We start from the raw sequence: 15,587 nt of genomic DNA, 5'->3' as shown, positions 1-15,587 counted from the left end.
GTGACGAAACTAAACAGAAAAATTAAAAAAAATAAGAAATAGTTGAAACTGATTTTTGCAGGACATTTTTATTTATGCTGCTTCCCTGACCTAGACCAGGGTCATAACACAAACCTGTTTATTTCTGCTCGATTTCCTCTAAACTTTGACTTAAACTGCTTCAGCTGACCTGTGTGCTGATCGCCTGAACTTTGCTTTTCTGTTTTTGAGTTTGAAAGTCCAGGATCAACAAAAGCTTGTTGATTTTCGTGATGTAAAAGAGGATGAACGTCTGAGAGTAAACTGTTATAGAGGTCAGGGGAGGATTCACACACAACCAGATAAATATCACAGTCCAGTCGCGTTTCAGACATTTTAAGTGTTGCTACTGAACCGACGAGGAAAATGTTTCTGAAATTAGTTTTGCTCTGTTTGTGTTTGTGGCGTCTGGATGGTGAGTTTAAATGTGTTTTTATGACTTCAGTTGTTTCTGTTCTGGTACCATGTGATAAACTTAAATTAGTCAGAGAGGATCAACATTCACTGTTATTCTCTTTTAGAAATACTATAATTGAACTGTGATTTTTCTGTGAGATTAAATCTGGCAAATTATATCTAATTAGTTCAAATTCTCTTTAATCTGTCTCTTCTTCAGGTGGGTTTGGTATTCGAGGTGAAGTGAAGTATGTGAATGTGAAGGAGGGAGATTCAGTCACTCTAGACTCTGATCTTACTGAAATGAAGGATGATGATGTGATTCTGTGGAGGTTTGAAAACACTTTAATAGCTGAAATCAGTAAACAGGCCGACAGATTCACTGTATATAATGATGTTCTTGATGGGAGATTCAGAGACAGACTGAAACTGGACAATCAAACTGGATCTCTGACCATCACAAACATCACAATGAAACATGCTGGACGTTATAGACTATACACTCATGCTATGAGTGTTGATTTCCTTCTCGCTGGTAAGTTAAATATCAGTTTCAACATTTTATGTTTCAATCACCAGAGATTAGGAATTTTTTATTATTATTGTTATTATTATTATCATCATCATTATTTAAATATAAAATTATTTTCTTTTATAAACAACGTTATGTAAAAGTCTCTCTTTGCTACAGTTTCTGTTTGTTCTCTATTTGTTGATACAGTTAAAATATCAGTGACAGAGGGAGATTCAATCACTCTAAACACTGATCTTACTGAAATGAAGGATGATGGTGTGATTCTGTGGAGGTTTGAAAACACTTTAATAGCTGAAATCAGTAAACGGGCCGACAGATTCACTGTATATGATGATGTTCTTGATGGGAGATTCAGAGACAGACTGAAGCTGGACAAACAAACTGGATCTCTGACCATCACAGACATCACAATGAAACATGCTGGAGATTATAAATTACAGATCAACTATATGAGGGTTGAATCATTCTTTCTCACTGTTATTGGTGAGTTAAAAAAAAATGTTTACACCTGTTTTTAATGACAAAATTAAAATTAATTCATGCACCATTTTGTATTTATTTTTTATTTTCTGATATTGTTTTTTATTTTAAATTTTAAACTATTTAGTAAACCATTATAATTGGTTTATCTGTGACAAACCCTATTTCTTTTTGTTCTGCATGTGTGTTTGACAGATAAAGTGGAGTCAGTGTCAGTGACGGACGGAGATTCAGTCACTCTAAACATTGATCCTACTGAAATGAAGGATGGTGATGAGATTCAGTGGAGGTTTGGAAACACTTTAATAGCTGAAATCAGTAAACGGGACGACAGCATCACTGTATATGATGATGTTCTTGATGGGAGATTCAGAGACAGACTGAAGATGCACAAAAAAACTGGATCTCTGACCATCACAGACGTCACAACTGAACATGCTGGAGTTTATAAACTACAGATAATTGGAAGAAACTATCCGAAGACATTCAGAGTTTCTGTCAGTGGTGGGTAGAGATTATTTATCCTGTACTTCAAGAATTGTTGAATCATTTTCTAGTTTAAAATGACAGATCATTGCATGAAGAATCCTTGGACGGGGTCTTGTCATGTATGATGAAGCACACGGGAAGACAGCATTGTTTTGTCTGATCATGTTTGTTCGCCCAGGATGATGATGCTGAAGATATAAATACAGTGTGCGTCTCAAACTTTAGAGCACTGATAAGAGAGTCGGCCATTTTAAGAGCAAAATCCTTTCATCAGTGACGGGTGATTGCGAAACAAGCTTTGAAACCTTTGTGAATCATTTATTTTAAACTGGATATTTGGATTTCAGTAAACAAGGCTTCATTCAGAGATTCATTCAAAATCACCATAAAGATGCAATAATTAATTAAATGTCTGTTTTGTTGCGCAGATATTATTCATTTTAAATTTCAGACTGTTGACTTTGGTTATTTAAAAGTCTCAATCTTGTTGTGTTTGTGTGTTTGGTGATTCAGATGAAGTGAAAGTGTCAGTAAAGGAGGGAGATTCAGTCGCTCTAAAAACTGATCTTACTGAAATACAGACAGATGATCTGATCCTGTGGACGTTTGGACCGAACAAATCACTCATAGCTAAACTCAATAGAAAGTCCAGTAAGATCTCTATATATGATGATGTTCTTGATGGGAGATTCAGAGACAGACTGAAACTGGATCATCAGACTGGATCTCTGACCATCACAAACACCAGAACTACAGACTCTGGACTGTATGAAGGGACCATCGAAGGAAAGAAAGAGATCAGATACAGATTCAGTGTTTCTGTCTCTGGTGAGTCACGATTACGGTATCGTTTGTGCTGCCAGCTTTAATAACGTGTTTTTACACAAGTATTTATTTAATAAGTATTTATAAAACAATACCAATCTTGCAATTATTGAAGCACTTTCTTTACACATTATTGTTTATATTTAGTCTTTCATTTGGTCATTTTTGTTTTTCCTCTCTCACAGTGCAATCTTGCTAAATTTGTGTATACTTATTGAGCTGATCTCTGTCATAATACTCCCTGATTTATATCCCATAATCCCATAATCTGCTTATTTGACACTAATAATGATGTTCAAGTCCAGTTCATTATCAGTCATCATGATGAGTTTCTGTCTGTATTATATTTCATGAATCAGGCTTTGCATCTGTAACATCAAGTTTATTTTTCTCCTTTTGTGTTTGTGTTTGTCTGACAGGAATCTGAGGAGACGGAGGAGACGTACACGTGTTTCAGATCAGATCAATGATCAAACTCTGTGATTCTGTTTCTCACTAATGAACAACTGCATCTGTCTTTACAATCTATTACTGTTTCAAATACAATCTTATTTGTTTTCTCATTTATATTTCCACAAAGTGATCTTTAGTGAGTTTATTGTGATCCTGTATGATAAATACTGTAGATTATCAAAGAATGCTTCAATTAGGCCTATTTAGTATAACATGATTTTTTTTTCCTCTCTATATGTAGCTGTCTGCACGCATGAATAAAGTTTTCTCCATCTTGGAAACATTTAGGATAATGTAAATCAACAAAATATATCACACTGTTCTAGTGGATTTTGGATATTTTAACCCAAAATCCTGCATATCATGCCTTTAAATAATATAATTACAACTTTTGATTTTAATAATGTATTATTACATGTTGAAATTAACTAAGATTATTAAATGCTTTAGAAGTAATTTCCATTGTCAGTTTATGTTTACTAATGAATTAGTTTATGAAGCCTTAGTGCAAAGTGTTACTGAAGAATAATAAAGAATAAAAACATTTTCACTCAATATTTAGGGCATGTTGCAGTCCAGCTTAAAATATAAAAATGTTTTAGTTTGAAAATAAAAAGCCTATTAAGTCTTTAAGTATTTGGTGCTGCGATGAACACCATTGCGAATTCAAAAATCTGAATGACTGTTTGAAACAGCAGTGTTCAGCTGCTTTAGTTGCATCCTAAATGACGCACGTACACTATGCATGTCACAGAGACAATACTGACACACTCACACACTACATTTTCATCGGCCTGTACCTTGGCACTGATTACCCCACCAGGCTGAAGCTCATTATCTGGCCTATAAACTGCCTTCGGACCAATCCTCTTTGTGAGGTCTTGTATTACTACAGTTTGCATTTCTGAGTGTTCTTTATTGTTTTATGCCTTCCTGTTGTGATCCTATACTAAGCTCAACCTACCACTATGAAGGAACTGCAATGTTTCCTGGGATTTGCACATTTCTGCAGACCTTTCATCAGAAACTTCAGTGCTGTGGCCAATCCTCTAACGTATATGGTGAAGAAGGGAACCTGACTTGAGTGGTCCAACGCTGTGATCCAGTCCTTCCAACAATTGAAACAATGCGTCGTCTCAGCCCCCATTCTGCATCATCCTAACCCTAAACTCCCCTTCGTGGTAGAGGTGGATGCCTCCAACTCCGGTCTTGGCGCCATTCTCTCTCAGAGACAAGTTATTCCTCCCAAACACTATCCGTATGCCTATCCCTCCACAAAACTGAACGCAGCAGAGAGAAATTATGATGTAGGTGACAGAGAGCTCTTGGCCATGAAAACAGCATTTGAGGAGTGGCACCACTGGTTAGAAGGATCTACTCATCCTTTTGTGGTACTAACAGATCACAAGAACCTGGAGTACTTGAGAACAGCCAAGAGACTCAACCCCAGACAGGCAAGATGGTCATTGTTCTTCACGAATTAATTTCACAGTCACATACAGCCCAGGATCCAAGAACACAAAAGCAGATGCTCTGTCCACACAGTATAAGGTAATCACTCCTCCCAACTTCCTGAGAGCATTATACCATCCAGCCTAATTGTTGCTCTCATTCAGTGGGATATTATGACGGAGATAGAACAAGCCAATGCTCAGACCGAAATTCCAGTAGAATGCCCTCCTAACAAAGTCTTCATTCCTGAATTCTCCGCAAGCACTTATTGGAACAGGTCCATAGTTTGCCCTCCTCCGGGCATCTGGGAATCACTGCACAATCCATCTGCTACAGAACCGGTTTTGGTGGTCAACCCTATGCAAAGACACCACACTATTTGTAAACCACTGCCAGATTTGCAATGTTCACAAACCGTCACGTCAACTACCTGCCGGCTTACTTCAACCTCTACCTCTGCCACAACGCCCCTGGTCACACATTGCCATTGACTTTGTCACTGATCTCCCAACCTCCAGCAGATACACCACCATTCTAACCGTCACTGACAGATTCTCCAAAGCCTGTCGTCTGATACCACTAACCAAACTGCTATGCAGACCGCCGAGCACTAGTGTCACTGGGTGTTCTGAATCTACAGTTTACCAGAAGACATAGTCTCCAACAGAGGGCTCCAGTTCACCTCTAGACTCTGGTCAGCGTTCTTCCAAGCACTTAATATAAACTTCAGTCTGACATCCGGGTACCAACCTCAATCCAACGGTGAGATTAAAGAACCAGGAACTAATCTGATTCCTCCGATCATACTGCAATCACCACCAGAACGATTGGGACCGTTGCTTAATGTGGGCTGAATATGCACAATTCCCTACATAAGGTCACTACTGGATTAACACCATTCCAGTGTATCCTGGGATTTCAACCTCCTCTATTCCCGTGGTCACGAGTACCCAGAATGTCCCTGCAGTCAAACACAGAAGTGAAGCAACCTGGAATAGGGCCCACATCCATCTCCAACACGCCGTTCACAGACAAAGAACAGGCTGATCGTCATCGTCGTCCTGGTCCAGAATACCGTCCTGGGCAGTGGGTGTGGCTATCTACCTGAGACTTGCGTCTCAGGCTTCCTTAGGTTTCATTACGTCTTTTCCTGCCTAATCATTATCGTATCTCTCCCACCTTTCATGTATCCCTGCTCAAGCCCGCTGATGGTCCCAGCGAGGAGGGGGAGGAGGTGTCCGGTGAGCAGGGCCCCCTACCCATCATGGTGGAAGGCGAGGAGGCCTATCGAGTTTGTGAACTGCTGGACTCCAGGCGCCGAGGAAGGAATCTCCAATATCTGGTCGACTGGGAGGTACGGTCCAGAGGAACATTCTTGGGTCAATGCAGATGGCATACTTGACCCTAATCTTGTGGAGGAATTCCACCGAACCCAGAGTATATACTGCCTTCAGACCAATCCTCTTTGTGTGGACTACAGTTTGCATTTCTGAGTGTTCTTTATTGTTTTTGCCTCCTTCCAGTTGTGACCCTGTTTGATTCCCGTTTACGATTCTCTGCTGCCTGCCCATTGGAAAATTTGCTTTGTTTCTGACCTGTGATTGTTCTCTGCCAGTGGACATGCACCATTATGAATGCCTGCACATTTGACTTTTGCTTTCAAATTAGCGGCAATTGCTTGAATGGTGGGTTCATTATTATCCTTATGAAAAGCACAATAACTTTGAACTTTGAAACCAAATCTTCCGCCATTGTCTTGTCAGTCAGGAGTAAGGCGAAATGAGTGAAGTGAGGTGAAATCTGACTCCTGCTGATCACTGGTAACACTGACTATCGCAGCAAGCCTGTACAAACTTAAAAAAAATAAATAATGGCAAACAAACTCACATCTGAACCTTAATGAGAGAATACAACCTGTTTTAATAGCATTTTCTGTATCAGATGAACATACAAAGATCCCCTGCTTTTCCCAGAAAACAGTGGGATTACAAAACATATTGCAATCAGAATGCACAGGAAACAATTGATTATATAGACTGATAATTTGTAATATTTCAACATTGTTCTAAAAATATGTAGAAAAAAATTGTGAAATCCATATCTAGTTCTGGTTGTCTGATTGAAACAAAATGTACAGTTGGTGCAAAACACTCTTGCTATGTAGTAAAAATACTTAAGTATCTGCAAAATGCATTTTAACATCAATTACGCCTGGTCAAGCAGAGTATATAAGCAGTATATGAGACAATATAAACATATAAGACTTTTACTGTTCATCCCTCTAAATATCACAGATGTTTTCGATAAAAATCTAGCGATTAAAGGACGTCGGATAAGCAGAAGTAATCACTAAAACGTCGTTCTGATGAAGGGGCCAGACTTCTACGTCAGTCTGAAAGAAAATGTTTGAGAGTTACACAAAAATATGAATCTTCAGTCTGACAAAAAAACATGTTTTAATGCAATGTCAAATGTCATTGTTTTATAAAATGGCACACAAAAATAAAATTGCATCAGTGTCTGTTTGCAATTGAAAATCCAACATTCATCTTTTTTATCTAAAATGACAGTATAGCTTTTTGTTTTATGTTATTTCATTTATGGCTTTGCATCTGTGCCATTTTTGCAGTGTAAAACTGATCTTACAGATCGACACATTCAGTGCTCATAGTATCTTACCTGATCATTGCGACGTATCAAGATTTCTGTTTGAACACCAAAAAAACTCAATTAGACACACATTAGTTAATTAGAATAAAAATACATAACTCCACATCTTTATTTAACATCTTTTAGTACATATTGTTTGTTAAATCGTCTGTGTGCAATACTTGCCATTCTGAATTCCTTGTGCGAGTCGTCTGCACCTGAGGTACCACACAGCACCCATTACACATACTTTTACAATCACAAAAACAACAATGATAGCAACAGTTCCAGCATCCAATCCAGCATCTGGTTCTCTTTCAGTACCTGACAGAATCACAGAAAGCCATTATTAGAAGAGATCAACTGATAATTAAACCTTAACTTAATTAAACAAAATAGTTCAATCAAATATTTTTTTTTTTTTTTAGAATTTTCTTTTCTTTCAACGTCATAAAACTGACACATTTTGAGTAATTGTTACAATGTTACAATGTTACATTGTCTGTTTCTTTTAATTTCAATGAAGAATTTAACTGAAACTGGGCGAGGATATATATTTATTTGCATGCTTTGCCCTGACACTTGAAACTGGGCTAGTACATGCTAATAGAATACTTTTCATGCACCAAAAAAAACAAAAAAACAATGACTTTTTTCATCAATATCTAGTGATGGGCGATTTCAAAACACTGCCTTGTGAAGCTTTACGAATCTTTTGTTTCGAATCAGAGGTTTGGAGTGCTTATCAAACTGCCAATGTCACATGATTTCAGTAAATCAAGTGTTTCAAAATTTCAATGGTTCACCACTGGGGGGCGTGTGATACATGCTCAGATTCGTAAAGATTCATAAAACCAAAAATTGTTGAATTAAGTCGTTCTTTAGTTTTTTTGCCGTACAAAAAGTATTCTGGTCGCTTCATAACATTAAGGTTGAACCACTGAACTGTTTTAAACATGTTTTAGTACCTTTTTAGACATCTGAAAGTGTTAATTGTCTTGCTGTCTATGGAGGCCTCACTGAGCCATCAGATTTTATCAAAAAGATCTTAATTTGTGTTCTGAAGATGAACAAAGGTCTTACAGGTGTGGAACGGCATGAGGGTAATTAATGACAGAAATTCTAGACACTTTAAGCTAATGATATGTCAATGTTATCAAAGCATTGTGTCACCAATTAGCATTTACTGAATTAGTTGGCAAAACTCAGAGCCACAGTAGTGCATTAATACTGTATGTTCAACTTCTAACAACCATCTATAAAAGCAGTTTGATCTGTATGCATAATTTATGAAATTCTGTTTATTTAATTTATCAGCTAATAATTTCGTTAAAAATTGAATGTCAGAGTTCAGTAATGCAATAGGACGATCAGATAAGGGCTCCGTCCTCTACCCTCTTTCAATATTAATGAGATATTATATCATATCATGACAATTTTTGAGTTTTAAGAGAATGAGTGAACAGACTCAAAAGAAGAAACGCCAGGCATTCTGATGTGGAACCTGGAAGCGCTGCATCCTAAATAGTGTATGAGAATGACAGGGAAGAGACGAATTTGTTGAATAAAGTCTTTTTTTTTTTTTTTTTTCGCATACAAAAAGCTTTATACGTTAATGTTGAACCACAGTAGTCACGTTAACTATTAAAAACACAGTAAAAATAGTCATGGGCCAGTTATGAGTTACTTATTGGCTGAGACTCTGGACGGTTGTGGCCCATGTCTGGCCCTTGTCTGTGATCCAGATCTGTGCCACTCCAGGGCCGTTATTCTTTGCAGCATGTGGGACGAGGGAAAAGGAGATGTGTGGACCGAAGCTGGGCCAGAAAAGCATTGCTGTGTGGGATTTCCCCATTGTAGATATTAATATTGATATTTAAGATCATAAATCACTACAACAGCAAGCACAAAGCGGCAGCCCTTCTGATTTCACTCACTCGTTTTCACTCCCTCAAGTCAATAAGGTAATGGGACCGATTTTGGACACAGCCATGACTGATATTATTGTTCGTGTTGAGAACTTAGTCTTGGTTGTGAAAAATTGACGTGTTTGTTAATAAGACTGAATTTGCCACAGTGAAAACAAATACACTGCAAAGGAAAATGTACTGAATGTACTCAAGTAAACTTACCAGTGGCGGTAACAGTGAAGAGCCTTTCAGTGATGCTGTCGTCGTTGATGATCTCTACACTATATTCTCCAGAGTCTGTGATTCTGCTGTTTGTGATGGTCAGAGATCCAGTCTGATCGTCCAGTTTCAGTCTGTCTCTGAATCTCTCTGTACTATTATCACACTGAACATCTGGACAGGTATAGCTGAGATATCCGTTGATCTGAGCGATGATAATGCCATTAAAATACCATGTAATCATATCACTTGGTTCTGTTAGATCAGTATTTAAAGTAACATCTTCTCCCAGCAATTGAGCAGGAACACCTGAAACACAAGCCAACAGCTGCTGAAAACAAAACGGCATCTAAGACGTGAATGTCTTGTGAATGGTTTTGTCCCAAACGGACCTCTCTCTCATAGGGTGTTTTCACACCTATGGATCGCTTGTTTTGGTCCGAAACAGGGACTAAATTTGTTACAATGTTGCATTTTCTTCTTGGTTCGGTTCGCTTTCACATGGCAACATTTCAAAGCGTACCAAAATGCGTTTAGGCAAGTCACATGCGAGTAAAACTGCCCTCTTATTGGTCAGAGTTTTCTTTGCGTCATCCATCAAAATAATGATTGACAAGTTCGCTCCATGAGATTATTGTGGCTTTATTTGAAACTGTCGAGACACACGCAAACACTTTATAAATGTAGCCGTCTTTCCCGCTGTTAAATTATATACTACATTCATATTAATACTGCGGCAAATTCAAACGCGCGCTCTTTCTCTCTCTCGGTCTGTCTCTGGTTTCCCAGCGCTGTGTAGTAGGCGACCTGTCAGCGTGTCGAGAGAGACTATATAGGCTACATTTTATAATGAAGCAGAGCAGGAAAAAGGCTTTGTCGGGACAGCATTCTCACACGGAGAAGTGCAATTACACAACAGCGGCGCTCGTTGGTTTACATCTGTGGTAAATAATGTGCTCACTCACAGAATCAGACACTACCGCTTTTTATATCGCATTTTCCGATTTTAGTTTTTAGTGCGCACCCGAGTGCGATTGCTGCTTTCACACCTGCCCAAACGAACCGCACCAAAGGGGGAAACGAACTCTGGTACGATTCAACCGAACTAAATGAGGCAGGTGTGAAAGCACCCATAGATTATGAAATGCTTCATTCGGATCATATGGTCACATTATATTACATTACATTAAGAAATTAAATTAGATAATTACGCTCTTTTTTTTCTAAGACTCAAATAATACAACGGCATGTTTTTCCTAAAAATATTCATCTAAGTAATGTGTCTCAGCTCTCCTTTGAACGCAAACTGAACTGAATTTGTCATGGTTATAATGGGAATTGCATTGGTTTTAATAGAAACTGTCACTGTTGGTCTCTACTGGTAATTTGCTGTCTTCTATTGGTGGCATGTTAAAACCAGAAAATCCTAAAGAAATATGGTCTACGCTACAGGACAGTGGTGCCAAAAATAACCTCAATCAAACCACTAAACCTATCCAAAAGCTCTACATACACTGTTAACAATGTTAGTGTGAAACAGTGTATTCAGTTTAATAATTTCATTCCTTTCACAGTAATTCCATTAGGACTTCTCTTGTATAACTGCACTCTCAAAAAAATTATTGTAAACAAACAATATCAAACTGTATTTCTACAGTGTAATATGAAGGTACCCAGCATGTAGTGTGGCATGAATAGATTATGCTGTGGAGTTTCTTGATTCTTGTTGCTTTTATCTGTTTTATCTTATCTGTATTTTTTTGGTTCACTTTTTGCAGTTTGTGTTGTTTGTTTATTTCAAAATGTTCAGAATTGTATCTTTTTTATCATTATTATTTGTTGAGTGTCACCATTGTTGTCGAGTATTGATGTCTGTGCATCATTAGGTGATGGAAGAAAAAAGTCTTGTGTTGCAAGATGATGTCACACCTTTCAAAGATAAATATCATATCTTCAAAATAAGATATTGGTAAATCCTTATGCTATGATAATAGAATAGCTTGAGTAACTTAAAATCAGCCAACTAGCTTATTTTATATTCTAGCTTTGTTTTAACAAATGTTTTCATTTGTCACTTTTCTGGCTTGATCAGAAATTTGAATATGATTATACAAGGTCCAAGATCCCAATCAATTGGAACACTGATCCCAATTATGGTGACTTCGAAACAATTACAGTACTAAACAATATAATTCCTTACAGTGGCATGATTAAAGGCAACTTTATCTTGTCAAACATGAATTTACAGTAAAACAAGAGCAGTAATTTACTGTGATTCTCCTCAACCACCACTAGTGTGCAGCATGCACTTAGAACAAGAACAAGTTATAAAAAGTGCAAATCGACAGTGAAAAATGCTACCTATGAGATTGTGCTTTATTAATGTCTACACTTACCCCAACCCTAAACCTACCCTCGCAACAATGCAAATACAGTAATTTTGTGTTATTTATCATGACAAAAATGATGTAATATTGGTGTGCGCATGTGCACGGGTAGGACAAGCTGACAGGTTGGATGAAATGTAAGGACACCGGCAAGGAGGACAAAGTGGCTGAAATAAACAAATGTCATTTCCTGATATTTTGTGATGTAAAACCACTCCCACAAAGCCACAGGTGAAAAAATTGTGAGCCTCCAGGGACCTGTAATTCTTCATGCTGCTCTGCGTGTAGATTCCTGTGTGTTATAGCACATATAGTCAAATATAGGCTAATAGCGCTGAGTAACGTCACTACAGTCAAAACTATGCATGGAATGTGTTTATTTAAAGGGGTTATATGTAAGATTTTTACTTTAATAAAGCATAAAAATACCCCAATACGTTTGCAGATATTTAGGAAACATGCTAAGTTCACCTACTTATTTCTCAGAAAAACAATGCTACAGCCAGATATTCTACTGCAGTACCTATTTCGACCACTGGGTGTCATTCCTACATAGAGCCCCTTTAACATACTAGTATTTTATATCACAGCTTTAATGAACATGAAATAACAATATAGACTGTTGGATTACCCTGGGATACTGATATTATAGTCAGATTGAATAATCTAAGATTAGCTGTCTCTTACCTGGAGACTCAATTAGGTAACAAAAAATGTCAGGAAACGACACTTCTGGCCATTCCGTTGGGTCGTTTGTCCAGTCACAAATACTGTACGGACAATCCGACCCAACACGGCTCAGTTTTTCAATGTATCTGGCTCTATCACGGGGCAGAAGTGATTCTAGGTATGTTATACTGGTTTAACACCATACTTTTCTAGTCAATGGGAAAGGATTGTTTTCCCCCATGCCAAAGCCACGCCCCAGCTGTGACACAACACCAAAGAAGTCTATGCATTAATTTCATTGTAAATTTCTGACTACATCAATTTATTGTAAAATAATACTCTTTAATCCTGTAAATTCCTGGCAATTATTTACAGTGTATGCCACCCTCATACCTAAAGAAAAATGCAATCACTGTTATTCATTATGCATAATTTCAACTTGAAAATCACTAGAAGTCCATAATATAATACTTCTCTACTGCGTGAAGTGATGGTGTATTCAAGGTCTGTTGATCAGTTTATGCTCTGATATCAAAGATTAACATGTAGTTTCTCAGGGTATAATGCTACATTTAGATTTTAATTTGCCACTTAAACTGCAGGACTTTGTTTCTCAAAAGCATATAGCCTAATTCTTAAGCCATTGGTACAATTAAGGCTATTTAAGTTTACAATTGTGTCCCAGCGCTCACAGAAACGCATATAAAACCATAACAATGAATGTTAAAATTGTTTACAAACACATTTCATTTATCCATGACTTAAAACAGTAATAATGACTTCAAAATTAATCAAAAAAGAGATAATAAGTAGTCTTACCGTGGTCGAGTAAAAACAACATCACTGCAAGAAAATTAAAGAACTTCATTTTCACAACCTTTTCCCCTAAGAAAAATGAATGCAGATTCAGATTTATTGTTTGTGCTTCAATGGAGACGGAGTTCTTTCACTAGTTAAAGTGAACATAAGCTGAAGCCTCGGCTGTAGTGTGAGATGCTTATCTATACGTTGCATTTACTTCCTGTACAAATACGTGGTTTGATCTGTTGGGTGAACAAACAGGTTTGAACACGTAGTATTACTGGAAGTGTATTGTTCCTTCCTGTTTGTGTCCAGTAGTGTCTGCATTACTAGCATGCAGTTGAAATAGTGTTTATAGGTCAACTTTTTCCTTGGCTTTTACAAAGTTAAAGAAAACTAAGAGACAGTCTGAAGATCTTCTTCTTAGAGCACAAGGAACACAATTATTGTCTCTTACTGAGCACTGTAAAAAAAAAAAAATAATCACCTTGGTTTTACTCCAAAAATTGAGGCAACTATTCACATTCGACTTCTAAGTATTTTGAACTCATCTAATTTGAGTAGACTTTAGACAAATAGACTTTACATGTCTTCAACATGCACCCTTAAAGGGGACCTATTATGCCCCATTTTACAAGATGTAAAATAAGTCTCTGATGTCCCCAGAGTGTGTATGTGAAGTTTTAGCTCAAAATACCATAAAGATAATTTTTTATAGCATATTTAAATTGCCACTTTTAGTGGTTGATCAAAAACCCGCCGTTTCAGTGTGGTCCCTTTAAATGCAAATGAGCTGCTGCGATCGGCCTAAGAGGGCGGAGCTTCAAGAGCTCGTTCTCCCCTGTCAGGATTCAGTCAGGACGCACTATAATGTCAGAAACTGCGAATATATGCTGCATAGTTTAGTTCAATTACGGTTATAACTTATATTGTCGTCTTGTTTTTATCCACTATATTAGTACAAGCCAGTTGAACCATCTGAATGATGGCCAAAAATTTACAGATGAGTTTTATAACATTTATTGTAATTCACACAAAAGATGAAGCGTCTGTTTTAACTCTAGAAAATCTCTGTAAGATCTTAATAAAACACTCCAAGTGTGCATTAAAATATTATCCATAATCTCTCTCTCTTATCCTTGTATTATCATCACTAACAAACATAGCGAAGAACACAGAAACTCTCGTTACAACTACCAGTAAACAAATGCCTTTTTGGTGCTTAATAAACTGGTACATTTTATATCCGTAAATAAACTCAGATAAACTGTAATAAAGTGCTCTCACCTTCATTACTGCTGTATCCAGTATCACTCTGGAGACTGTAAACTAGATGACGAACAGTTTGTACTTGTATCTCCTTGAGTAGTATATTTCATGCACAGTCTCTGTTTTGTATTGTCCCTTTGTATTGATATTCGTTCACAAAGCAGTCTGGTGGGAAATGATTCGCGCAGATAATAAACGAATTTCGACAGAACTGAGGGAGCATTTTCCTGGAAAACCAAGTTAATCCACCTCGTTTAGGGAGTAAATGGAGAGAGCTCAATGGATTAATCCATCCAGCTACAGAACACCGAAAATGCTTGGGAGACATTCTCGTCAGTGCAGCAATGGTGGACTCGCTGTGAACACGCTCAGGGCGGTTCTATGTTCAAACTTAAGTGTCTGTCAACATCTGTGGGCGGGGCCTGTGGCTTTTGTGACCTCACACTGCCAGGCAGCTGGAAACGGCTTGTTCTGAGACACTGCTTATGATTTATGGGGATTAAAAAAAAAAAGGAGTGGGTGGATTTTTATCACTATAGGGTGGTTGTGTACACACACTGCCAACACACATTACAACACCATGCAAAAGTGAATTTTGCATAATAGGTCCCCTTTAACCCTCTAGGGTATGAGGTGTTTTCTTGGCCCTCGAGATGTCTTGACATGCCCTGAAATCTGTGCTTATTTCTGTTAATTTTCATGGGTAAAGCCCGATTACACTGTATTCAGCACATCTCTGCTACATTACTATGTGAGTAACATGCATGTAAAGGTTTGTAGTTTTGAGAAAATTATGTTTAAGCCTGGTTTGTGAAAAAATATTTAGTCACTGAAATAAGGTAATAAAACCCATATTGAATATTTGTTCACAAGACTTTTGAAAAATGTATGTTGTGAATATTTGAATCAGATTAACTTGATGTAGCTACATTAAAATTACAATCAGTTTCATTCTGTGATCACTCAGTATTGATTATAATTAATTCTAAGAGAAGGGTATTTTTCATGGCCACAAAAATAATTCTATCTTAGCAT

General features: G+C 37.4%; 1 protein-coding gene across 2 annotated transcripts; it reads left to right on the top strand.

Annotated features, from left to right (window-relative positions):
* The first annotated feature begins 279 nt into the window (after nt 1-279).
* On the top strand, nt 280-3,652 carry LOC125263232. Of its 2 annotated transcripts, none has more exons than XM_048182221.1 (6): nt 280-433; nt 635-717; nt 1,192-1,432; nt 1,625-1,933; nt 2,432-2,746; nt 3,163-3,652. In XM_048182221.1, exons 1-6 carry the CDS (start codon nt 385-387, stop codon nt 3,168-3,170), a joined length of 1,005 nt encoding a protein of 334 aa, XP_048038178.1. In that variant the 5' UTR covers nt 280-384; the 3' UTR covers nt 3,171-3,652. The 2 variants fall into 2 exon arrangements, with proteins under 2 accessions (XP_048038178.1, XP_048038176.1); XM_048182219.1 differs by having other exon boundaries at nt 635-949; nt 1,136-1,432.
* Nucleotides 3,653-15,587: the final 11,935 nt, after the last annotated feature.

The sequence above is a fragment of the Megalobrama amblycephala genome, linkage group LG2 (genome assembly GCF_018812025.1).
Source record: "Megalobrama amblycephala isolate DHTTF-2021 linkage group LG2, ASM1881202v1, whole genome shotgun sequence".
Taxonomy (NCBI): Eukaryota; Metazoa; Chordata; class Actinopteri; order Cypriniformes; family Xenocyprididae; genus Megalobrama; species Megalobrama amblycephala.
The sequence above is the reverse complement of the archived record's forward strand: the minus strand, read 5'-3'. Positions and strand labels throughout refer to the sequence as shown.